Source organism: Copadichromis virginalis, linkage group LG3 (genome assembly GCF_057382275.1).
Source record: "Copadichromis virginalis isolate Kocher_CV1m ecotype Utaka linkage group LG3, C_Virginalis_male_GT1.1, whole genome shotgun sequence".
NCBI classification, from domain to species: Eukaryota; Metazoa; Chordata; class Actinopteri; order Cichliformes; family Cichlidae; genus Copadichromis; species Copadichromis virginalis.
This window is the reverse complement of record NC_140620.1, coordinates 49,845,064-49,872,240: the sequence shown is the minus strand read 5'-3', so window position 1 is coordinate 49,872,240 and position 27,177 is coordinate 49,845,064. Positions and strand designations below refer to the sequence as shown.

The 27,177-nt window shown below is 39.8% G+C and overlaps 1 protein-coding gene across 4 annotated transcripts; it reads left to right on the top strand.

Moving 5' to 3' along the window:
* The first annotated feature begins 69 nt into the window (after positions 1-69).
* Positions 70-22,439, top strand: LOC146715086 (uncharacterized). Of its 4 annotated transcripts, XM_085451509.1 has the most exons (12): positions 70-247; positions 513-580; positions 14,180-15,630; positions 16,948-17,195; positions 18,199-18,407; positions 18,638-18,798; positions 19,008-19,111; positions 19,228-19,288; positions 20,297-20,385; positions 20,988-21,113; positions 21,401-21,501; positions 21,642-22,439. In XM_085451509.1, exons 3-12 carry the CDS (start codon positions 14,208-14,210, stop codon positions 22,168-22,170), a joined length of 3,051 nt encoding a protein of 1,016 aa, XP_085307635.1. In that variant the 5' UTR covers positions 70-247; positions 513-580; positions 14,180-14,207; the 3' UTR covers positions 22,171-22,439. The 4 variants fall into 4 exon arrangements, with proteins under 4 accessions (XP_085307635.1, XP_085307636.1, XP_085307637.1 ...); XM_085451510.1 differs by lacking the exon at positions 70-247 and having other exon boundaries at positions 348-580; XM_085451511.1 differs by lacking the exons at positions 70-247; positions 513-580 and adding an exon at positions 1,943-1,987.
* Positions 22,440-27,177: the final 4,738 nt, after the last annotated feature.

Genomic DNA, 27,177 nt, shown 5'->3' with positions numbered 1-27,177 from the left:
TTTTTTTTTAGCGCATCCTCTGTAAACCCTAGAGATGGTTGTGTGGGAAAATCCCAGTACATCAGCAGTTTCTGAAATACTCAGATCAACCTGTCTTGCACCAATAACTACATCACATTTAAAGTCATTAAATCACTTTTCTCAGCTTGAACGTGTCTTGAACGTGTCTGCGGGCATAACTGCACTTGGTGTGCGTGGCTGATAAGATTTATTTTTTAAGGAGGAATTGTACATAACGAAGTGCCCGGTGAGTGTGTTGTGCATTGTCTTTATTTAGATAAACAGATAAAAACACTGATACCAAACCTATTTCTACAGCAAGCCAGAAGCTAAAGCCAGAAGCTAAATAACTTCAAGTTAACTTAAGCGTAAAACAAAAGTTAAAAATCTCTGTTAAGCTAACAAAGCTCACACAGAACATTTTTTTTTCCATTAATAAATACTCTGAGTTTCTCTCCTATTCACTGTTTTTTATCCTTTCCCTTTCTTGTCTTTTTTCTTCTCTGAGTCAGATTTTATGCCAGCCCTACCTCTCCTGCTAACACCGTTCCCCACTGTGCGGCCTTGAAGCCCGAACAAGGTACGTTCAAGTCAAAAAATATCTAAATATACATTTCTCTTGGAATTGGTAAAAACTTCTTAAAGAAATGTGTGTTCACCCTTTTTTGTTGTGAGACAGAGAACTTTAATACAAACAACAAATAGGTCCGAAAAAATAAATAAATAAAATGCTAGCTTGACTTATTGCCGAGGTAACAAACTAGCTTGCAGCACCTTAGCTAATTAAAATGCTGCATCATCACGGTCTAATTTATCTTATGGCGATATGAACATATTTAGGCGGGTTTTGAATGTCAATCCAAGCTTTATTAGTTTTTTTTTAGCTGATATTTTATCCTATTAATGACAGAAAGATGATTCGCCTTTTTCAAAATGCTTGTAATAAGGCAAAATTACATAATAAGTTCATAATTAAATTGCCATTTATGAGCAACATTACTGATTCCAGGCTTCAATTGTTTCAAATCAGTTTCACAGAAGTAAAGTTTATTAGCCAGGCTATAATTGCACTACTAGGTTCACCTGCAAATCAATTTTGTGTATTTATTAAAGCACTTTTATTTACGTTGTTAGCTTTAGAGGCGCCAATAAGTAGAATTTAGTTCCCTAAGATCTAGCTGCTGCTCCGTGTTCCCGTACTCACTCACTGCTGGCTGCAGACGGCCCATTCATCATAAATGTATGAGAGTTGTTGTGATCTTCTCAGTTAACTGATGGCAAGAGAACAAACAAGCATGTTTCCTCTAATGTATTTAACTTTCCCTTTCACTTAAACTGAACACCACACCAACATTGATTTTAACTTCCTTGTCTGAGAAAACAAGAGAAACACCATATATTCTGTTGTAATGGCAAATACTTTGACCATACACAGATCGGACCTGGACTCTCTACCAGACTGCAGTATTTAAAAGCTGATTATTCAGTGCATTTGGGTTTCTCTGGGGTCCTGCTTGTGTTTTAGGGTGTGTGTGTTTGGGTGTGTGGCCCTTTAAAAACAAACAGACCAAAAGAAGACCATAAGAAAAAATGAGGGATGAGAGAGGAGAAAAAACACCCACTCAAACTGAAAGTGTGCATATGTATGCATGTATATGTATGTGTGTGTGTGTGAGGTTAAAGCCACACGCCGGGGTGTTTTTTCTTCTCTTTCCAGCATCACTATGACACAGCTCGTAATACACACACACACAGAAATGCATGCACACATACACACACACACATACACGCACGGTGGCGTTATGACAAGGTTGATCAAAGACTGAAAGAGCGACAGGCCGATCATCTTTGGTGAAACTACGTTTCTCTCGCTCACCGTGTCACTCTCCACCCCTTTTCTCACACACATGTCTACCTACCAGCAGACCATACACACATGCATTTCACTGCCACTGGGACAGCTCTCCTCGTGATGACAACTTAACAGGTAAAAAGACGTTTTTTGTTCTAATTTCAGTGTTTTTGTTTCTTTAAACAAAGCACTGTGGGGCAGGACTGTTTTTCAGAATACATTTAGAGAAGATTTAACGGTAAAACCCTGGGTCCCAGCATTAGCACAGTTAGCATACTCACACAGAAATGAAACACACCTGTCCTGTCCAGTCTTAGCTATCATCATTTACCAGTTAATTTAAATTCAGCAAAATTTAAATTCAAGGTGGACTTTTTTTTCTTTTTTTTTTTAAACGATTAGATATTTGTAGATTATGTCTAATCTAGTTCAGTCTAAATTCAAACATACAACATTTATCCATGAAGAATAGGATATATATTCGCAGGAATATGCATTTTATACATTATAAAAGCTGCAAGTCAGTATTAGAAGTGATTCATAATATGTTTGTACAGCTCTTAAACTTTGAGTAATGACCTAAATATGCAGGCGCGTCTCCTCCTTTCGCATTACTTGGACTGTTTTAATAAAAGCATCACTTTTATGCTTCCACTTAATCTCCTGAAAGTCTGACTGGTAGGTTCTGCGTGCATTAAATGTTTTGAGCAGCTGAAAAAGTAACTAGAAAATTCTTTTCGTCTTTTATTTTTTTTCTTTTTATATTTTTCAAGTGACAAACTGCACACTGCTAAGTCTCAACATTACTTGTAGCATTTCAGTGTTGTTAGCCACAACATGTTGGTGTTTACACCAAACATGCTCTTATAGAGAGAGGCTTAAAACCACAAGCTTGACTTTGTTCATTGTGAACATTGTTAAGATGAAATCTGGGCCTCTGCTTATCGCTGACCAGTTACATATAAAGTTGTTGTAGTGTAGGTATTAGCCAGACAAACAGCTGCGTGTATTATGAAGTATTTATTGAATGTGGCATTGTGGGGTAACGGTGTGAAACGGCTCTTAGTCAGCTTTTAATGTTTCGACGATATTTGTTGAAGCCGTTAACATCGAGGTGTTGGAACTTTTGGATTCTGTACTTTTCTGTTTTAAGAATATTTCGGCGATGTTAATCGTCTCCCAGTTGATTTAAATGAGGTGGACCAAACTTTAGATGAAGAGTTTTCCTTGTTGTTGCTATTTTTGTCTCCCTCCGCTTTTGTGACCTTCTTTGACATCTGCAGACAGAACGGGGGCAACAACTGCCTCTTGTGTTGTTTTTTTTAAAGTTAGGAAGTAAGGCTTCAGCGCCTGTGGCAATGATTAAAAAACATATATACAGAACTTTTTTAAATGCTCGGCTTTAAAACCCGTAGTTGAGAAACCACAATTAAGTAAAGTTATTATCTTTAAATGACTTAATTAACATTACTCTGGCCTTTTACACTCTTTCTAGAAGAGGAGGTGAAATGAGGAAGCCAAAGAAGCTGCAGTACATGCTACTTTCACCCACAGACATAAGGTGTAAAAGGCAAGGACGATTTCCAGAAAAATTCTATCATTTGTTCATATAAGTTCAGGCCACGGTAGGTATTCAAAGCTACCGAGTGAAGTAAAAGACAAAACGAAATTATTGCGCAAGAATACACCGCCGCCGCGTTTAAATGCAGTAAAGTCGCAGACTTTAAAGTCTTATCGTACTCTGTCAACTTTAAGCATTTCGATGCATTCTTACCCCAGTCGGCTTTGCAAAAAGAGCTCATGTCGGGCCTGTGAGTGAACACTGACATTCAATCTTGCAGCACATTTTAGATATGCTCAGTCTTGGCCTCTGCCCTCCACTTACTCTTGACACTGACTTTTTAAATCAGGGAGCGTAGGGTTTTTTTGCTTTGTCGATTTCCCCTTCAAGTATCAAACGCTTTCCAATACTTGCTGCAGAGTCACCTTCCTGAAGCACCACGCTGCTGCTGCACAACTCCGGGTAGGAGCGTGTTGCGTGTTTTTAGTGCGTCTGCCGTAGATTTTAGTCGAACAACCAAAAAGCCCAAATTTGGTTCAGTGACTGAATTTTCTTTCACTTTATTTCCCACACGTGTTCTTACCTGCCATGTGATGTTTTTTTCGACAGCGGTTTTCACTTTGCCATAAAGCTGTGGCAGGTGAAGCATCCGGAAGGCAGTTTTTGTAAGTACAGTGTCTCCCTTCTCAACCATGGAAACCTGTATCTCCCTCTCAGTTGTTGCGGTGGCCTCTCTTACAGTCTGCCTCGCAGGATAACTTGGCCTACGGAAGATTTGCACTTCGCCCTAACAGTTGATTTTACGGAGTCTGATAATCATCACCCATTTTCACATTTCCATATCCTGATTGGTACTTTGTTCAAAGTAACGTATTTGTAAATTGCTGTGACTCAGGGTGGGCTGGGTCATCTGCTGATCAGAAGCTTTGTGGGTCAATCGCTGACTTCTCCAGTTCAAACCCTGAAATTTGCAAGATATAGAACCCTAAACTTCGATTGCGAGTACTCATAGTTAAAAAGCGCTTAAAGGCACAGATTAATGTGATATGTGAATTTATATGGGTGAAAACACGATACGTTTGTATCAGTCCAGCTACCAGATTCATTCTTCTTTAGCTGCAAACCTGCTGCAGGAATTACGATAAAGGTGGCGAATACTACAATTCATTATTTTGTTTTATACTAGAAAATAATGTGAATGTGGCCCATTTGGAGAGACTTGTTTTCACCTTGAGTATTTTCTTACAATTTGTTGCGAAAAATTCTAAATTTTTTGCATTAATTTCGTAAAAAAACAAAAGAATAAGACGTGAAAGATTCTGGGCGCCCAAATATTTCTCTCTCATTTAGAGCTGTGTTTTTTGCTCTGCTGCTGTTTCTTGGGTGTTATTGTATTCATACAGACATCAAAGTCACTGTGTAGCGTAAAACAGGTGTTAGGAATGCTAAAGAGGTGCACAATGAGGATAACAAACAAATAAATTCATCATTTAAGAACAAAGAAACACATCAATACAATTAGCAGCAGAGAGAACATAGGTAGATGCAAGCACAAGGTGCTTTTACTCTCTCATAGTTGATGCTATCTAATATGAATGCACCAGTTACTGCCTAACCACTGCTTGTGACCAGTTTCCAGTGGCCTAGCTGATAATCATCTACAGTTCTTCTCATCGGAGGTACTGTGTGGTTGCACTCATATCCTTTAGTACATAAGGGCACCTTTTTAAGTAGTGGATGACATGATACTCTTAACACCTTTTAAAAATCCTTATGAGCTGTAATTTGTTTCCTCTTAACTGTGTCACAGAAAAGTTTTAAAATTCTTTGTCCACTAGGTTATAGTGTAATATATTACATAGAAAACTGATGATAATGTCAGTGTAATTTGTTTTATTGTGATTGTTTAAAAAAAAATCTTTTAATATTGTTACATAGTACCACTTTCTTTAATGAAAGCTTAGTTATACTAGGTTATCTTAATGATAATAGTAGATTTAGCACGGGTAAATTAAGGACATTTTATTAAGCATTTCTAGAACTGCAAATCAAAGCCCATTATGAGTTTGATATCTTCAGAGCTCTGTGACAGCTTTCCGCCCTATCCTGAAGGGTAGTTTATAGGAACTGGGCTATACTGGATATTAAAATGCAACCTACACCCATTTCTCCGAGGCATATATTTCAGTCGCATCAGATTTGGTAAAGTTGCAATTTTGTTTGTGGGGGTTCAGTAAGATTAATGTTGAGTCACTGGTAATGTACGAGTTCGGTTAGCCGATGTAAAAGTGTCAGTTTTGTCTTTCTTTTTGGTTTAGTGTTTCAGCTCTCGCTATTACCTGCGATTAGGAAACTGAAGCCGTTTTCACACACAAACTTTTCTAGAGAATTGCAAAATGTTCCGCCTGCGTTGAACGATCGGACATTCAGCTGCAAAACCCGTGCGGTATCTAATGGCTCCGATTTGAGAATAGCTCTGGTGAATTTACAGCTGTTGATGGGTGGTCCCGTGTCCTGCAGTCCGCACGGTCAACAGCAATGTTCGGCTGGGGGGTACATTTGAGAAGAAAGAAGAAAAAAATAATAATAATTTGGACAGCGTCCCTACTTGACCTTCACATTTTCAGCGGTTGTTGTGCGACTTCAGCGTTACTGGTTTTCCAGATTTTCCCGAGAATCGACTATCCACAGATTCCAGCTTTTTAAAATTGACAGTACATTTGTAAAGCTGTACATATAAAAATAAAAAAATTAAATAAAAAAAAACATTTTTTTAAATGTGCATATGTGAAAACTATGGCTTCCGGTCTAGATCTGGCCTATTGCAAATTTTGATTTGGTCCACATTTGAATTTATGCTTTTTGGCCTGCCTACCTATAGCTGTAACAAATCGGTCTCCACTGCACCTGAAAGCTTACAAACCGGCTGACAAGTTCACGTTAAAGGGCGACAACATTAAGAGAGGTTAGAAATTGAATACTTACCTACGGAGCATCCATTGGCCGATGACGCGTCGATCTCTCTGGCCCAAATCTTGATGGAGCTGTAGAGGCTTCATCGATCAAAGATCTTTGACTTTTAATGAAATTTCCCACACAGCTTGTCACGGTTAGGCTTGTGAAACCAGCGGTGTGAGACTCGAATATCCAAGAACAAAACTAAAGATTCCTTATTTCACTTTAAGTATTTGATTTTAAATGCCATGTACTTAGCAGGAATAACAAGGCTTGTGAAACAGGTCGCTTCCTTGCACAACTGTTTTCAGACTTTATTATTTTGATTGACTATGTTAGGTAAGCAGGTTATTTGATGATGTAAGATGGCCATGATGAGACATGCAATCCACAGTTAATCCAAGCCTGTCAAGAAACACTGTCTGCAACTGTGAAACCGTTTGCTTTCACTACTTAAGTTAGAAGTTAAGGGGATAAATTCTTGTATGTTCTGCATTACGTCGATTCTTCTGCTACAGCATCAGTTGACCCCTGTGACCTTCATGCAAATGGATGTAATTTAAAACGGAGAGCTTTGCAGCTGTGTGCTAAATAGGTTTGAGTCATGATTGTTACTAGCTATGATAGTGTAGCTGGTCTCATTTTTTTACCCGGTGACTCGTGTGTGTGTGTGTGTGTCATGTAGTCCCGGAGACATCGTCTGTAACAGGAACTACCACAAAGCCGCTTGTGAGTACTTTCGCAGGTGTCTGTGCATCTTGATATTGATATTTTGTCAACGATATAGTGTCACAGCAGTGCAAAATGAAGTTACTAAACTTTACAGGTATGCAGCTGAGCTCCTTGCTGAAGCTGGATGTAGTTCAACTCGAGAATACTGAGGACTTGTGTGGCAAAAGTAGTAAATACCAGAGGTGGGACCAAGTCATTGTTTTGCAAGTCTCAAGTAAGTCTCAAGTCTTTATCCTCAAGTCTCAAGTCAAGTCTCAAGTAATGTCAGGCAAGTCAGACTGGTGTAAAAGTCCGAGTCAAGTCACAAGTCTGAAACTTTGAATTTCAAGTCCTTTCGAGTCTTTAAAAAAAACAAACGAAAAAATAATGTTGCAGTTATGCTAAATGTAAATATTAGACCATGTAATTTTAAAATCTGTGTTTTTCTCAACACATACAAAATAGTGAACTTAGAAAATATACACAAATTGTGAAATTGCACCTCTTTAAAATGCAGCTCAATTAAACCTAGCTCCAAGAATAATTTTCACCGACAGTTCTGAGATAAGCTGCATGTTATTCTTGGATGCGGTTGTAGGACCGGCTTTAAAATCGCATGACAAAAATATCATACACATTAAAAAAAACTGTATCACCAACGTAGCCTGGAAAACATTTGCTAGTTAGATGAAGTCAGCTATCTCATCGTAGCATATTTATATGCATATTTATAATCATACGGTTCTTGGAGTGAGTGCACACACTCATGAAGTTTAGTAACTTCAGGTCACTGCAACAAGCCCAGGTACAGTTTACCGACGGATGGTGCAGGACCTTGAAATGCACCGTGTAGAACGAAAGACCATCGTACGTATCATAAGTTTACCAGTCTCACAAATCGTCGTCATAAATACACATTCGTTAACCGTTTATTAATAGGACCTTTGAGCTCAACGGTAATTAATTAGTAGTGGAAATAATTTCTGGTAGCATCACAGAAATGTAGCAGTGACAATAATACTGTATGCTGTAATCGTACTGGGCAATTAGTGATACAAAAAACCTGTTTTATCCTGTGAATAAAAGTATATGTTTTTGTCAGTGTACCATAATAACAGAAGCGAAACGCAATATTGTGTCAGGATAATTTACTATTTATGCACAATAAATAAAGGAGCATAGCGCGACAATTTCTGTTCAGCGCCAGACTTACTTGTAACCTATATCACCAATTATGTTAAGAAAAATGACGCATTAACTACAACAGCAGACTGACCTTTGTGTAAATGCTTGGAGCAGACTAACCTATGAGCTGGAGTGTTCTGGGACGTTATATTTGATCTTTGAATGGCTGCAATCCAGTCGCCTCTTTGTTACTTCGGAAACATGGCTCGAACAATTTCTCTTCAACGACGTAATCCGATAACAACCGATCTCTTTACCCGTCGGCTTCCCGTGGCTGTCATGCGACCGGCTATTGCAGTTAATAATACAACAGCTTCTTGACATTTTTGTGTTTCTTTTTATCGCTGTGTGACTGATTTTAATTGAAAGCCTGCGTGCGCTAGTACCGCTTGCCACGAGTTCCCAGAATCCTTTGCGGTTCTACCCGTGAATGACGTCACATTTTCAATCTCCATATAATATGCATGTTAAATTTTATATTTGGGGTAAAATATCAAGTCTTTTCAAGTAAACCGGTTCAAGTCCAATTCAAGTCCCAAGTCATTGGTGTAAAAGTCCAAGTCAAGTCACAAGTCTTAGAACATTTTTTCAAGTCAAGTCTAAAGTCATAAAATTAATGACTCGAGTCTGACTCGAGTCCAAGTCATGTGACTCGAGTCCACACCTCTGGTAAATACCACTGATTACTGGCCCAGAAAGCCAAGGTGTTAACAGAAGTTGCAGCTTGTGTTACTAAATGGCTTCTTATTGGAGATTTTATCCAATATCCATGCGTGGGGATAAGACTTTAAATGATTATATTATTTGGATCAAATTAAAGCTCCACATTTAAATATCTATTCACCAGCTCGGCCTTCAGCGAGCATGACCGTAACGTTGTCGTCTGCCTGCACCTATGTACATAAAACATCATGCAGCAGAAAACTCGACGGTTTGAAAAATCTTTCATCATATTCAAACAGGTTTCATGACTTCTGCAGCTTCTGAAAGGCCGAAACAATCTAATGGGAGATTTCTCAACAGTTTTAGGCAGTGTTAGTTTATTAGAGCTCTCCATTAATAAAAAATATTTTCATTTAAACGTTTTTAAATGAAAATAACTTGTCACTTTTATACCAGGCTAAAACCTTTTGCGCTTTCTTTTAAGTCGTTAACTTGTGAAGAAGACGAAGAATCACAAATTTTACATGAAAGAGGTCTGTAGCACCTCGAGTACATTTGCACGCAGCGGGGTCTCTGAACATTTTCTCTTCTGCCCTGTGATCTTGTTTTTAAGTAATAAGCTTCTTTTTTTCCCCTAGTTTGGGGAATGACTAACACACGAAGAGGAAAATATGCCATATTTCCAGCCTTAGAGGTTTTTGCATGAAATACATCAGTTTTCAGTGTAGTGGTTTTAGAACTTTCCTTCCACTCGCTTTACATTTCAACCAAAGCTGTAGACGTCTGGTGTTTCTGCATTCGTATTGTGAGAATAAACATAGTTGCACATATAAATCACTGGTTAGGACCCCAAAGATAGAGCGTCACTGCGCTGGTTCTTAAGTGTGCAACTAATACTTTAAAAATAACAACTTTCTGTCAACACTTCAGCTTTTTGTTATAAGAGTCTAATGTAGGCTTGACATTGTTGTCGATGCGGTGTGTTTCTAAATTGTTAATGAAAGGGAAGCTCTCGACTTACACTTTCTGTACAGAAAATATCTTCTGGTTATTCCGAGACCCTCTCTGCGCATCTTATTATATACTTTAATAAAGGAACGCGTTCCTGTTTTGAAAAACAATCTGTCTCACCTGCTAGTTGTATGCTGAGCAGTTTGGTAGCAGTTTCATTATATACACTGTATGACTTTTTAGGCGATGTTAGATTTTGTCGTAGTAGCACAGAAGATCGACAAGGTTAGTGAGAGGCGCTGTTCAAACGGCATTTTTGTTTTGTGAAATTGTCTGCTTCGTGTTTGTTTCAAGTTCTCTAATCCATTACGTTCCTCTCTTCCCGCTAGTCATCGCTCTTTTTTTTTTTTATAAGTGACGGAAGACAGACAGAGATACGACTCGGAGAGAAAACACGAGAAAAAAAAAGTCCAGAAGTGCTCGACTCTTTCCCCCTCCTCTGCTCCCGCAGGTTTTCAGGGTGAATTCAAGAGAAAACTAGAGAAACGTCTCCCCCGTACATCCTCCTCCGCACTCCCCTTTTATCCTTTCACATTCTTTCATTCACACTTTTTTTTTTTAAATCCGGCTGTTTTCTCAAGGTGAATTTATTTATGCAAACACTCGTTTGCATCAGATTCAGACACAACATAAGAAATCTCTGTAATTAAAGGGTCTTTAGAGCAGTTGAGGTTTTTAAGCCCTGAACGTAATACGTTAGTGAGGTGAAGAACAATTTTAAATTGTAATAATAACAGTAATAATAAAGCTTTTAGTTTACTGCCCTTTTTAATATTGAAATACATGATTCCATACAACTATAATTTTATGTTGGCATGATCATCAAAGTAGTAATGTTAGGTTAGAGATAAAGAGCCTGAGAAACCCACTGTGGTGATTCAAGTTCATCTTTACAAGTAAACTCTGGAGGAGAAGACTCTCCGTGCCAGTTACCAGTTCACTGTACTGCATTTGGTCTTTTGGTATTTGAAAGGCGTCAAAGACAAACATTGAAAAAGATAAAAGATAAAAACAAATAGGGACAGCAATCTCTCAGCACTGTTAGAGAACAGACAGCGTGTGTCGTATTTAAAATCGAGTGTTTAAAATCTGATGAAATGTTTCACTCTGGCCACCACGAAGCCTTGAAAGAACACCTTGTAATTTATAGAAATAAAATATGGGCATTTAACATATATGCTAATGTTGAGGTTGATCTGTCAGACAGTTGAGTAGTTACTGCATTATCTATTATGCATGTTAATACTGAGGTTTCCAGTGTGTAATCGCAGTGTACAAGTGACCTCAGCATTAACATGACCACCTACACACTCAGATACTGATTTTGATTGTTGCTGGATTATTGGATCATTCAATACTTATAACAATTCTTCATTTATTACAAAGTCACCCACCTCTCTAAGGACTGGACTTGAAATATTTCCAAATGTGAGCAGTTGGACAGTAAATGTCCCGGCTAGTGTGGCTATTAATCAAACAGGCATCCCAATTTAACTGTCTAGGATACTTTGATAATGCTCAGTTTGTTCAACTTTGTTTTTGTTCATTTAATATGTAGAAAGAAACTCATGCACCTGAAAAATATGCATGAGTTTAATGTTTACACAGATATTTAAAGTAAGAGAGCACATTGGCACAGGTTATATGTGTACAGCTGGTTCCAGTTTTATGAGCTGTATATAATTGTATATACATGTGACTGCTGACTGTATACACTGTACAGATCTTATATACTTATACTACATGTGTAAATATATATTAGTTCACTACTTTTTTGTCTTGTTGTTTTTAACTGCTCATACTTCCAACCCTTATGTTTTTTATACCAACCACAAAGTATTTTATACCTTAGCACTGCCAGTCAGTTAACCACATAGTATATTTAGATCCTTGGCGGTGATGCAGAAGGCTCATTTTAATTTCACTGTAATATATTTAGGGACTCGAGTCCCTCATGGTCTCGTGTGTGTTAATATGACCGTGTGTGTGTGCGTCTTTGTGGCAAACGTTGCAGCTCACAGAATTGTGGACCTGCCGGTGGTTGTGTCTGAGGTCGTGAGTTGGTGTTTTAAGGTGACTACATGACATAACAAAGGCAGAAAATGACAGATTAGCAGTTAAAGGTGCATACTATGTATGTGTGTGTGTGTGTGTGTGTGGCTGGTGAGTGGGTGGGTAAGTGGGTGGGGCTGCAGTGTTTAGAGGGTTCCCTGAACCTCATCGTTTGTCGCCGTCTTCCTTCCTGTTTCATTCTTTCTCACTTCCTGTCAGCTGACTCAGCCGGAGAATCTTGATCTGGTAAACATGTATGCTACCGCCTCTGCACACGCACTCCTTCTATATCACATGCACACACACACATAAAGTGTACTGTAGCTAGACAATGCATGTACATCCATATATACTGAACCACACCATGTGTACCGGAAAGAAACACAAGTACTTTTAGCACTTGTTACATGGTCAGAGTTGGTTACTGAGCCGTAGAAATAGAGCCCATGTAGCAAACATATAGCTATATGTATATAACATTAAAAACTGTTATTACTCCAGAGTCTGTGATGAACTGCTTTTGAACACACCTCCCCCCTCAAAAAACCCCCAGCATAAACTAAAAAGCTGACAACAAATGAAGGGATAGAAAGAAAAGAAGAGGCAGAGATTAAAAAAAAGGTGGCGAAAGAAGAAAGACGGCATGAGAGACAACAAAGTTGGGCGCTCAGTGAGAAAAAAGAAACAAAAGAGATAAGGCCAGGCGAAGAGGCGGAAAGAGACACAGAGAGATGGAGGAGGGGGGCAGAGAGATAAAGATAGCTGAAAGGAGGGAGATCCGTCAGCGTTTGTTTCCTCAGGATGTGGTTACCACGACGACGAAAAGGCAGCGAGGCAACATCACTACCCCGCTGGTCCTCTTTGACACCTGCAAGTGTGTGTGAGTGTGAAAGGCAGAGTGTGTGCGCGAGTGCGTGTGTGTACATCTGTTTTCAGTGAGTAAGTAAGTCGGTAAATGAGTGTATCGCTGTGAAAAAGACAGACTATAAGAGCTGTCCATTTTGCTTCAAGTGTGACAGACAGTGTGTGCGTGCATGCGTTAATGTATGTGTGTACTGTCAAAGGATGCACAGTAAGGAGAGAGAGAGGTAGTAGGAAGGACTGTGTGAGAGGTCGAAAATCTGAAAGGGGAAATAATTAGACGAGCAGTCGAGACGGTGGAGAGGCAGAACGAATGATGACAGCAGTAAGAAGAACAATAAGAATCCGAAAAAATGAACAACAGAAGACAAACTTCTGTGAAAAGGAAATTAAGCGCCAAAGACTGGTAAAAAAAAAAAAGAAAAGAAAAAAAACCTCAATACGTATACAGTGTATTTGTCGCTTCATCTCATCTTACTTGGTTCTTTCTCTGTCTGACTCACTCAGTGTCCTATTTAGAGCAGAGTGTGGTTTCAAGAAAGAAAGAAGAAAAACCAATGAAGACTTAAAGATTTAATCCAATGTAAATATCTGTACTCGAACAGTATAATGTCAATCACAGTATCAGAAAGAAAAGTGACTGTCATGAAACTGAAGGAGCGTATTAATTTTTCTTTTCTACAGAGCACCGACTGGTAGGAAAATGACTTTCTCTTCAGTCACTTCTCTGGTTTTCGTGCAGCGTTCGTGCATTTTTCTTTAGACTATGTTGCGGACATTTACTATCTCATTGATGATCTGATTAAATAAGGTGCAAAACTGTGTTAGTGTAAATGCTCAACAGGAATGTGAATGATTAGAAAAATGAAAATGGACATTTAAAAGACGTCTCTAATAGTTAAGAACTGCAGCAGTTTGTGTCACGGCGTGAGACTACCGTTGGCTGATTCACGATGCTTTGTTTTAGAAACAGTAGAGTAAGAAATCATCAGGCCATTTAAAAATAAAGTTAAATAACATGTTGCTAGCTTGATGCTGTGGTTACTAAGTTGATGCATGTGTGAGTCTGTAGGCCTGTTTGAATGACCCTGCTATGTTAGTGCTGCTTGCTTGGTTGTTTTGATTGTAACAAGAACACATGTGGCTTTTAGCTAGCTCAGATTTTGATGTCGGCAAAGATAGAAAGCATAACAATACATGGCACAACTGATCTTTCCTATAGGTTAGTTATCACCACACAAGTCATCTACTTTGCACAGACGGCTAATTGGATACTTGTTTATCAAATTTATGTTTTTATACTTAAACTCTGTTTTTGTTACCTTCAGGCACTCTAGCAAAATCCAGAGGCCCATTATGGAGGATCGTTCATCGTCCACCCAGTCTTTCTCCAACCTCAACCACCACCGCCACCGTCCATCATTTTCTCTCACCTTTGCCAACTGCCAAGGCTCTGAAGCGGGATATCTGTCATCTCAGCCTGGCCAGGATCCTCTGGAGCAGTACGAGTGTAGAGGGGAAGAATCCACTGCTTCGTTCCTGACATCAAACGCCTCCTCTGTGACGAGGAAGACGAGTACTGGGGGGGACAGAGTGTTCCTAAGCACGAGTGCCAGCAGTTTGGATGGAGATGCTAGTTTTGGCCACCTTGATGGAGACGGTGCCTTAGGCAGCCATTTTGACGACTCTTGGTATGGCAAAAAGGAAGCTTGGGAGGATAAGGATAGTTGTGAAAGCACCACAGATGGGAAAGGTGATTGTTACAGTAACACAAATGATGTTTTTTACACGATAAACTGTCCGAGTGAGGAAGGAGCGAGGCGTAGAGTCAGAGCACCCTATAATAATTATGCTCACGTAAAGAGTGAGCCTAAAAGTGACACTGTGGTTTACAACAGGGAGGGTAACGTTAGCCACTTTCCTAAACAAACTCCGTCTTGCAACAGAACTGGTACAGTCAGCTTTAATGACAGCAGCGTAGATTATTGTATGATGGACGCAAGAACAAGTGATAATTATTTAGGGAGAGACGACAATTATGGGCCCAGTTGTGGCTCAGGTGAGGTTCAGTTTCAGCCAGCAGAGGCTGAGGGACATTGGCTTAATGTCTCTCCCTCAAGTCAGGGAGAGGCGAGGTGGAGAGCATCAGCGGTCAACCACGCGCTGGCCTCAGGGGCCCTCCCGCAGAGATCGCTTATCGGCATGAACAGCAGGACATACACTCAGAAACTGGATTCCTTCTCTGAGGCCTTTCTCTCCCAGCGAAAGAGAAGATTTCCTGTGATACCCGGTGGAGATCCCTCTGGACAAATCTGGGAATTTGGAGTAGGGAGAGGTGAAACCCCAGGACTGGTCAAGTCAAGGCAAAGCTGTGCTTTTGACTCAGACTCCTATCTGCCTCCCTCTTCCTCTTCTTCTTCTTCCCCTGCTCACCCCTCCTCTCTTCCATCTTTCCCCTCTCCTCCCACATCCTCTCACTTCATGCCTTCTGTTCTTAGCCCTCCTCCCACACCTTTACCTCCTCCACCCCACTCGCCCTCCAAAATGGACTCGCCCAGTGGATACGGGGGCACCGGACATTCAGTCTCTCAGGGAGAATCACTTAGTATGCTCCAGTTTTTTGCCTCCCGCATCTCATCCACACCTTCTGTCCACTCTTCTGGGATGATATGGAAGCTTCCACTGCTGTCGCACAGCTTTCCACAGTCATCTGGTGACCCCGGCAACATTGAATGCAACGTAAGAGCCTCCCATGGTGACGACTATGGCAACATGACAGGTATCGTATAGCTTTTTTTTTTTTTTTTTTAATGAAATAATGAAGTAAGAATCCAGAAGAATATATTTCAAGCTTGAAGGATAAAGACCACCCGCAGGGTAAGAGGGGGATTTTTATTATAGTTTATTTGACTGTTTGAGAAAAAAGAATCAGGTTTTTTCCCCTGTAGAGGTCAATTTTTAAGATTTTGTTTTATTTCACTTCTTTAACTTTCAGACTAAAATAAAATATCAAATACACATAATTTTTTAACATTTGTACTTTTGGATATTTATGCAAATTAATGCATATTAAATAAGATAGTGTCTAATTTGCATATATAAACATACAGTTTTAGGAAAAAAACTACTATTAGCTTTGACTTTAAATACTAGTTTTACACTAATATGAAATTTTACAGCACATATATTTAAAAGAAGCTTTTTTAAATTACATTTTTCAGTAGAACTGACTGAATTTTTAGGAGAATTTACTTTAAATTAATTTTCCACTTGTATTCAAGTCTGTAAGGTTTCTATTTAAAATAAGCTGTACACATTCACAGCCTGTTTTATAAAGCATCCTTTTCCCAAGAACTGGCAGGCTGCTGACAGTATTACTGTAGTACTGATTTACTAATTGATAAATGATAAACAAAATCCCCTTAGTCAATACGTTTGAGTCTAATATGACAATGAAATGAACAAACAAAGACCAACTTTTAATCTGGCTTCATATTATGTTCAGACTTGTGTTGTGGAAGGTGGTGTATTTTTAGAAACACAAAGAAAAATTGCCTGAGTCTAAGTAAACAGCGATTTTGTTTTTTTTACCTTCTTCCCATGTTGTGTCCCCTTTAATTACCTTTATTTTCCCCACTTATCAAAAACCACAGGTTAATGCCCACATGTAAATTTACGGGACATGTGGGTTTTTGTAGGTGTGCGTGTTAAGTTTCCCATTTCCCTTATGCAAATCAGGGTTTCACTTTTCACATTTTCACAACCAGAACCATTCGTAATAGATGCATTTCATACATACATTTGAAAACATGCTCGTCAAAAATGAGCAGAGCGAAAATGCGGGTTTTTCTTGAAACTCGATCGTTGTTTTTCTGCGTAACAGAGAGACTTTAGTGTGACTTTCTCACTTTTTTCTCGCTTTTGTTGGTGCACAGATATAATGACTTTTTGATGATTTTGTTTGTGTGTCTGCTTGCCTTGGAATTAGACAGTCAGACAAATCAGTAAATAATAAAGCCCTGGCAGCCTCATTATTTGCGTGCACACCTACTGCACTCCCTTTACTAATTTCTTCCTCCCGATTATGTTTTTCTAGCCGCACGCGACATTCTTCAGTCTCCTGAATCAACCCTGCTTACGCCCTCTTCCCATCGTTTATCCCTTCACCAATCCAGAGCCCTATGCTCCTCCAGTGGTCCATCCCCCAATTCCCCTTTCCATCTTCCCTCTCATCCCCATCATCCGTCTGGGGAACATCACGAGACATCAGAAAAGACGTCTCCTCATGTTCTCACCCAGAAAGTAAGGAATGGACCCGCCAGTCTAAACCAGTCAAATCTGCAGGTATAGCACACTTACCAGTACGTGAAATAATTAGAGACGTTTTAAACTTATGCATTGATACTCAGGGAAATTGTTTCGTTCAGTTTGCTGGGTTTCAGACAACAAAAGCAATATCAGCTTTGTCTTCACATATCCAGGACTGTGAGGTCCAGCTTTGGTCTGCATTAAGACTAATCAGGTTCTCAGGTTGTAGGATTGCATAAAAGATAAAACCTCAGATGATGGATAACCTACATTAGAATATATAATTTTATATATGTTGCTAAATCATACTTGAGAACATCTTTGCATGCAAAATTTTACAAGATCAATTTTGAGCCTTGATATTGTTCTCTATGTTAGAGTATTGAGGCACAAAACTACCTATCCACTACAGAAGTAGTACAGACGCAAACTTCATGTCTCAATGAAGATGTGAAACTAAAAGAAAACACATGTAATAAAAATATAAGCCGTGGCATGCTGCTGTGTTTTAATTGACACATTTTCTCACCGTTACTCTTCCATGGCCCAAACTCAGGAGATCAGTTAGCGAGGAGGCAGGCGAGACTCGCTACAGCTGGAGAGGCATCGCAGTCAAAGTGGGCGGATGCCTAAATGCTTCTTTGTCAAGAAATTACGTTAGCTCCAACTGCATTACTGCTTCTAAAACCACAGCTTTTTATTTTTAGACATGTTGAGTAGATAAACTGTGTAAACGAGACAGACATGGAAATGGTGATAGGCCTGTTGTTCGCTTTAAGTTAGAGTAGGCTGTTGCTCGGGCACCCTTCATATTTGTCTCGGCGTACATGAGAACACACGTGATCATTCAGCATGCATGTTATAAATTTGATGTTGGCCTTTTCTCTGTATTTGTAGCACAGAAGTATCTCTGATCCCGTCAGCTCTTACACTTAGACCACTGTGCAGATGTTTCTAAAGTCTCGCCCCAAAATGTTAGATTATCGTGCCTTATATCATCAAGGATATCAGTCTCATTTTTTTCCTTTTGTTCTCAAAGCAACAAGACAAGCCAGTCTACACTGGAAAGCCTTTCCCCAGCCTGCTTCGCTCCTGCAGAGGACTGAAGAGGATTTGTTACACTCCTTATCCGCTCCTCAATCCTGCCCGCAGAGGAACTGGGCTCTTCTCCTCCATTTCAGGTCTCCATCACAGAGAGGAAGGAACAGTGTGTGAAGAAGAGGGCGAAGAGGAGTGCAGCGTGTTTCGGTAAGTGCTAAATATCAGAAGACTAGTGGCAGCAACACAACAGTTGTTACTGTACTGCTGGCTAGGATAATAGTTATAGAGAATCAGAGCTACAGATGTTTTGTTAATGAGAAAGCATTAACACATCAACGGATATATATTTAGGTACCTTAAAGTTTATATGGTTGTCTTTTATGTCTGTTTTCATATTTGCGCTCCGTTTGTTTCTCTTTTTGTTCCCCTGCTTCCAGATTTGTCAATGTGGGTCCAGATTTCCAGGCTAATCTTCCTCCATGCTTAGCCGATGGCAAACAGTCAGGGCTGCGGTCACCAGACGAAGAGTCCCTTACGGAACAGTTACTCTGGAAACCATTGGACAAGAAAGAAGAAACTGGTGACTTACCAGGTCAAGGTAAGCAGCACACAAAAATACAGTCCAGCTCAGGACAGTGACTGCACTTTAAAATTTTGTGGAATTCAAGGACTTTCAACATTTTAGGGAAGCTAAAATGTCAGGGCTGAACTCAAAACAAGTTGATATAAGTGAGCAAAATAATAAAGTGTCTCTAAAATGAACTGGTACTGAACTGATTAAAATTTACTGGGTTTATCTGTGCTCAGTGGAGAAGCTGCTGTCCATGTGCAGTTCCAGCTGCCTACCAGGGGGAGGCAGTAACTCCGAGCTGGCTCTGCACTGTCTGCACTCTTGCCAGGGAGACACAATGGTAGGAAGTCTTTCTTCCTTTTCTTTATCCTTTTCTTTTTTCTTTCTTTCTTTCTTGGCAATGTTGCATCCCTCATTTTTTGTTCTCTCCATCTTCCGCCACTCCCTCCTATGCAGGCAACACTGGAGATGCTGTTGTTCTCACAGCCATCACCAGCAGGAGACTACCATTACTCTGGTAACCTTTGACCTCAGTTTAACTCACCTGCTTACATGACTCTTTGGATTGACAGTGTCTAGTTACCCAGAAAACAGTCGTTTCTCAGAAAAAAAATACCATTTACATGGACTAAGCATACCTACTTGTAACATTAAAAACAATAGTTTTTGGTTTTATGAAAATGATATGTTAGTATCATGCTGGCATAAAACTATGGACATTTTAATTGGATCTCCATAAAGTCATGTTGCATGACTTTTTATTCTGTCCACCACTACTCCAACCCAACTTTTTACTTGACGATGATGACGATGATCATTACTATTATTATTAAAAATATTATTGTTTTGCTGTTATGCATATAAAAATGTTCTTGTTGGTGAATGTTTGCCTCTGAGGAAAACAAAAATTGTCTTTGCAACAGCAAAGTCCAATAGTGGTATTACTTGTAGGGGTTTGATTGGAGGGGTTAATGTGTCTATAGCCATCTATATCAGAAGATTAAAAGAAGTCACATGATCTGGACATGGGTCTGTGTTCAGATGGGATACAGTTTTTCTAACTAACTATCTAAATAACAAGGTAACAGCAAAAAGCGGTGAAGCAAAACTAGCTAAAACATGTTGTGATCGTAGGCATTTACCTCTTGTGTTTCTCTGAAACACTAAGCAATGTGAGACAGCAAAGGCGGAACAATTCTCACTGTGCGTACAATGAAGGCATTGTAGCAGCTTAGACTTCTCTCTACCTCAATCACATACCACAGCCCCTCCCCCTTGCCTGGTGCTTTTAAATCCACTAAGAACCATGTAAAGTACAGAATGGACATTGTTTTGCATGGTAGTACCCATGTGTTCCTGTAAATGCAGGCAGTACTGTTCACAGAGACAGACTGCAGATTTATTGTTCATCTATTTGTCTTTCACTGTCAAGTTACTACATGTGGTAGCATTGCTTAATATGTTACTGTGACCCTTTGATTTCTCATGCACCTTTTGTCCCTTCCCACTCTCTTGTTGTGCGTAGGCTGTGATCTTTGGACAGATACTGAAAAGACTCTCTTCAGTGACGCTCTCGGGACTTATGGAAAAGACTTTTCACTCATACAGAAAATGGTAAAACACAACAAATGGTTGTTGTTTGTGCAACACGATGACACACGGCACCATAATCAGCCAGCAGTTTACTGAGATAAAAATAATTATTTGTGGGTCAAATCAGCGCATAGAATGAAAAACAGAACATCAGCACCACAAGTATTCTGCTGGTTACTTCAGGGTGAAACAGTATGTTCCTCAGATGCAATTTTCTTCTTCTTCTTGCCTAAACCTGTTCAGTTTTTGGTGTCTCACCACGCATATTACTGGACTGCATCGTCTTCCCCAAAGGGCCTTTTGGCACTTCAAGGATCAAATTACTAACCTTGCTGTTCATACACAAAGGGCAGTGGCTTCACCGCCCGAGCCATCAGCGAGCCAAGTACATGTTGCAACTCGATTCACAAGAGCAGCAGTTTGCACACGAAAAGTCTGGAAGAAATATCTGAATGTGTCAGGTGATTTTTTGCTTCCTGACACATGTCAGTTCATAGGGCCTTTTTAGCCATATTTACAGCAGAAGCATAGACTGATTTTATATTCCTGTGTCACGGTGTAAGACATATGTTATGTGGCAATAAATCGAGATTGGTATGTGTGTGTGTGTGTGTGTGTTTCAGGTGAGGACTAAGACAGTGTGTCAATGTGTCGAGTTTTACTACCTGAGCAAAAAGCTGCAGGACAAGCAGAAGAAACAAAAGGAGGAGGACGAGCGACGAGATGTAGAGCTGGATCAGCAGAAAAGTGTAAGAAACATTAAAAGAAGCCACGAGGAACTTAAAATTGCATTTTTTTCCCCCTTTTGTCAACATGTTCTGTTTATTTCTTTTGCATTTGAATGCCCCGTGTCCAGCTTTCTTTCTCCCTGTTGTTAGTTCCTGTGGTGGTTTGTCTGTTCTCATGATATTATAGATTAGAAGCTAATAGGATACAGGGTATTTGGACTATTCGTGTCGTCTAACATTAAATGCGTCACATAAATGGAGCTCACAAATCAGAGAACGCTAACTCTTAAGTGCTCCTGTTACTTTAGGTGACGCCCATGTGTCAGCCAGTGGACAAACAGTTTGCTCTGGAGGGGGCTGTTCCTGTGACCCCATTGGCTAGCTTCTTTCCCTGCAAGTTGTGTGGCAAGTAAGTAGCACCAGTCATAAGAAAGGAAGCTTGCAACAAACTTTTTTCTGTGTTTGGCATCAGGGCAAACAAACAGATGGTTTTCATTGTCAAGCATTCTTTTAAATTCCGTCGTTCCCTCCCCTCCTTGTTTGCTCCAGAATGTTCTACAAAATCAAGTCCCGTAACGCTCACATGAAGATCCATCGCCAGCCTCAGGAGGACTGGACCGACAGGCGGCTGCAGCACCAGCTCCTCACCCAGCGTCTGGCCCTCAGTCGTCCCACCAACCTCATGCCCACCCCAGCTAGTAATCTGCTCCCAGCCCAAGCTCCGGCTCCAGCATTTACCTCCTCTGATTTTGCCGGAACGAGCAGCAACAGTATTGTAGACAGCGTCCACAATTCTGTGACCAATAACAACCCCGGCGTTCCCAGCAACGCTAACGTCCTAGATCCCAGCACGGTTGTATCTTATAGCAGCATTGCTCCTCCAGACTCTCATGGGATCGCCAGTATTGATGGCAGAGACTCAAATCAAAGCGAGCCCACCACTGTCTTACCCTTCCATCAGTCATGGGGCTCCTTCGGACATCCTCCAGACCAAAGTGCCTTCTACTGCAACACAGGGGGTAAGGAGGATGTTGGAGCTGAGACAGTGGGGGGGAAACAGACAACTAACTGGCAGTAGTGGTCAACTATCCCACAAGCATTACCACCACTAAAGTCTGAAACGTATTCAAACTTTGTGTTTAAGTTCAAACTCGTGTTTTATTCAAACTTAAGTGCTTTTATGAAACATTATCAAAAGATACATTTTTGCTGTAAATCCTGTACTTAAAGGTGTTACATATTTAATTGTTTGATAAGCATTTGATGTTTGAATAAATGTTTAAATTGAGGATTGTTTTTTAATCATTCTGTATTTGTTTAAATGGAATAAATGAAACCTTTTTTTTAGGTGTAAATTTTTATTCTTTTATTCTACAACGGTTTGTCTTATATTGGTACAGTCAGTTGTTAGGCTCCTTGGCGCCTCTCTCGAGACCACCTTTCTGCTGATTGACTGCTCCACATAAAAGGCAGCAGGTGTGTGAAGCTGTGTGCATGAGATGACCACATTAGTGTTATTTTTCTTTCTGACATTATCCAAAACCGAGACCAGAAAATAATTTATTTAGAGTATTGTCAGGTAATTCATCACGTGTCCTTGAGCCACAGTGACTCTCCCCTTATTTCAAAAATACCTTAGATTTGAAGGTTTAAAATTCAAGCAGGGACTGCAAAGGTAGACGTTAGCGAACACAACCACAGACACACAAACACACACACAGAGCACGTTGAAAGGGTTTGATATAACACCATAATGGGCTAATATTGACCTTGAGAGACCATCTTCTCTCTTACAGCCGTCTGAGTGCACACAATTGTCCCGCTGATGGTTAACTACAGTGACTCTGTGTGCATAAGTGTGTGTTTGTGAGGGAGAGAGTGCATGTTGTTTTTCATAGAAACTGACAGGAAAAGAGAAACTGTGCGAGGGTTAAGGATGATATTAAAACTCCTCCATCCAAGGCTGTCTTTATGAAAACTGCACAAAAAGACAACTCGGAAAAAGCAGATTTTCATATTTCTTTTCTCTGGCCTCGTGTTTATTTCTCAAGCGACTGGGTCAGCTTTGGTCCACCAGGTGCTGAGTTTTCTTTGGTCCGCTATCTTAGTGAGAACTATTACCATCAACAGAGCGATTAGTGTGTTTACAAAGGGTCCCTGTTTGTTTGTTCGTGGATATATCATTCTGTCCTTCTAGGTGCACTTGTTTAAAACACTTGGGAGCAGGTATTCAGTGATACTGAATATCTTTGTTTTGTTTTTCATGTATTCGTATTGGAGCATTCCATGCTTGACCCTGTTTTTGCCCCTGATAATAGTTAACAAAGGCCTTTGAAGTGAAACGCTCCCTCCTCCTGACAAAAGTCTAACATCTCTGGCACATTTTTGTCTGCCCTTCTTTTGGCATAATGACGTCTAACTACTTTTAGAGTGTGAGCTGCTTCTGCAAGCAGGGTTCTCCTTTCTGTATCTTTTGCACATATCCTCCTGCAGAGACAAAGCATTATCATCGTATTTCTAACATGAAACAGGTTCATATTAAGCTGGGGAGACAAAATGAGCCTTTCTTCACTCTTATGTCGAGAGGAAGGGGAAGCAGGAGCAACAGTGTTGGCCTTTTTCAATGAGTAAGAGAAAGTGAGAGTGCACAGGCTTGTAGATAATGGGGAGAGGGGGAGCAGACCAATGAGGAGAGAGAAGTGGGACTGAGGAGAGAATAAACAAGTTTCTGAGCAGTATCCATTCACCTATTCATAGCGAGCAGCCCCCACCACGTCGCAGCCGTTCCAGCTTTCTCTCATGTGGCGTGCTTCTATTTTTCCCAGGCCACAATGGAAACGGTGAATAAAAAACAACTTGTTCAGTCACTTTGCTGTTGTGACAGGCATAGAAATGCCTCAGCACTAAAACTGCACGACGTTTCATCATACACAGTCTTGTTGACAATCAAGGTGCCAACAATACCAACAGTGTTGGGCAAGTTACTTTGAAAAAGTAATTAATTATAGTTACTAGTTACTTCTTCAAAAAGTAACTGAGTTGGTAACTGAGTTACAAGATTCTAAAAGTAATTAATTACTTGAAAAGTAACTATTGCGTTACTTAAAAAAAAAAAAGTTTAAACCCTCTGGGGTCCAGGGTATAATTGGCCATTTTTAACTACTTTTGATGTTTCCTCTACATTTCACCTTTAAAACTTTATTTGCCTTGTTTGGTATCATTCTTTTCAGCACAACCTCACGTGTCTGAATTTACAGTTATGTTTTCATTTTGACAGACTGTATTAACACAATTGATCTAAAATCAAACAAAAAAACATAAAATCGGAGTAGAAAAGGTTATATTTTTTACTGTAATAACCGCAAACATGTTTAATGAATCATATTTCATAACTTTAAATGCAAATTAAATTGTCAATTTTAAAATCCTATGCACAAGTTTTGTAAACAACAAAGTTATTTGCATCCATTTACCTTTTACCCTTTTTTAACCAACCATTCAAACTATTTACAGAACAATCAGCTGTTCTGCATTCAATAAGATGCCACACAAATTATTTGTGCCACTCCAAAGAAATAATTTCTGTCCACTATAAAGGAGAACATCACAGCCTGATACCTGCAGGTCTGACAGCAGCAGGTGTATCACTCCTGTTTCTGCCTGGAGACAGCAGTCCCCTCATTGTTCTGACACACAACACAAAACTATCCACAACAATACACACTAACTAAACAAGACAACGCATTAACTACACACTCCAAACACGCTAAACGTCACAAATCTCTCACATCTCAAAACTCGCTCTCCTTCTTTCTGCTGTCTTTATCTCTCTCGCCGTCACTTCTAAAACTTCTCCCTCTTCCTAAACAATCAGATATCATGTTGCCATATCATTTTTTGATTGGTCGATGGTGCATTTTTCCACCAAAATGAACGGGCTGGTTTTTTTTGGGTTGTTTTTTTTTAATATTTTGGTCATAAGCAGAGAGTGCTTGCTAGCGCTGTCCTTAGACAGTAAACATGACGAAACTATTGAGGAAAAAACATATTGTTTATCATGACTCTGGTTTTACCTGACCTATCAACACAATTTAAAAACTGGCATATATCACCACTTTGGACTCGTGAGTGCATTTGAGAAGAAAGATTTAAATAATAAAGTTTTATCACACGATACAACATGGATGTGCACTCTGTCACTGACACAGTTGGAAAGGGGACTCTATTATGTATTAGCTGGCACAAGCATCACTTTGTAATTAGAAAACCTTCTATTTTGGTCCTGCAGTGTAACAGTAGGCTGCACCCTCAGCTAACATTTAACATGTTTTACTTTAATCTTTACTTTCTTTATCTGTGGTTGTTTGAATCACTCTGAATAGTTAGCAGCACAAAGTGTAGTAGCTGTCCACCCGGGCTAAAATATCACTTGGATAGTAAGTACTGACACCCTTCATCTATTCTCTGGCATTTAGGGAAGCTCACAAGTCCACAACATGGCAATAAAATTCATCAAGACCCTTTTATCCCAGAAAAGGACCCCATAAACATTCCTTTGGCTTGGCCCAGTGTGGCCTAGCTACAGCGGCGCTGGTGCTGTTACACTTTGGCTTGCTGTGGTTGCCCAACTTGGAATATCTAAGAGGTGGAGCTCTGCTTGTAAAGGAGATATGATATTAATCACAAACATTAAGAGACTGGCAGAGAGCGGAGATAGAGAGCCCAACAAAACCTGGAATAAATGAAGGATGATCTGTGAGCAGGAATTCTTCAGTATTTACTTCTCTACAGTCCTTTAATGAAATCATTGCTTTGCCCCGCCATAACTCTGGTGGAGTTGTGTGCGTCCTGTCAGGAATGTCATTGACACAGACTCTGTTATCTGAGGCCGATAACAGAGCAAACAAATGTTGAGAAACAAACACGTATGTAATTGCGTCTGTTGTGTGTGTGTGTGTCTCAACTCCCGTCCTCACATCGATACATGCAAATGCAGACAGGCACAGAAAATCCAACAAATTACAAACTTGTCCTTGAAGAACACATGCAATTGCTATTTTATTCTCATTTTTAGCTAAAGCAAGCATTGATATGTCAAGATATCAAAATATCTGTCTTTTAAATTAAGATCAAGGTTTAGATATACTCAGGGTCATAAGTACTGGTACCATTACTTTTGAGACACTGAAAAGGCGATTATGCATAATAACGGCTGTAAATCCTAAACAGCTGATGCTATACTTTTGATGAACACCTTTAATTAAAGCTGAAAGTCTGCATTTTAATCAAATCTTGATTATTTGATTTGCAATCCACTGTGGTGCTGTACAGATGCCCTAAAACCACGTTTCATTGCCTAAATATTGCACAAGTCCTGTCTGTGCGTAGTGCATGATGATTGGGATAAAAGCATAGAGGTCTATTGTCCAGTTTATAAAGCAGGAGTACAAAGAACCATTTGGAGAAGCTGTAATCAAATCCGGTCCTTTTCAGCTCTTTCCTCATTCACAAGTTCCCTCCTTACAGGCCAGGTAAGCTCGATCTTTAGAGATCTTTAAAGTCACATAGTGTTTTACACAACTCAAACATACATGTAGTTACTCAGATAATGATGGAAGTTAAACAAAATGTGTAAGCAAAGAACAAACTGGAAATGTCTCAATATAAATTTAGCACAGAAAGTGGAAAGTAAACTTTGTTTGGTTGATTGTTTCTTTCTTGTAACAATGCTTCTTGGAAATAATCTTATAACATTGGAAAACCTTTTTATTTCCCCTTAAATGCTGCCACATTTGTAAAATAACAAATAAAAACAAACACCTTTGAGGGTAGAGCAGCAGAATTGAGTATGTGTGTTGCACCCATGACTCTCTGCCTCGCCAAACAGGTTATTCTGGTTCTGAACTCGAACTGGAGTAGATGTTTGAAGTCATTTTTCCAGTGAGGGCGAAGTCGCTGCACACCCTCACACTGCCTCCACCAAAACCTGTTATCTTATCAGTGCAACAGTCTGCACAGTATTCTATGCATCTCCTGCACACTTTAACCCTCAGATCCATTTGCTGTAGACAGAATCTGGACACAT

Bases quoted from the DNA above. Each gene is read 5' to 3' on its own strand.
- LOC146715086 (XM_085451512.1), top strand. From the start codon at position 13,205: ATGAACAACAGAAGACAAACTTCTGTGAAAAGGAAATTAAGCGCCAAA. The intron at 13,258-14,179 runs GTAAAAAAAAAA...TGTTACCTTCAG, and splicing joins AAATTAAGCGCCAAAGACTG to GCACTCTAGCAAAATCCAGA. The intron at 21,114-21,400 runs GTAAGAAACATT...CTGTTACTTTAG, and splicing joins AGCTGGATCAGCAGAAAAGT to GTGACGCCCATGTGTCAGCC.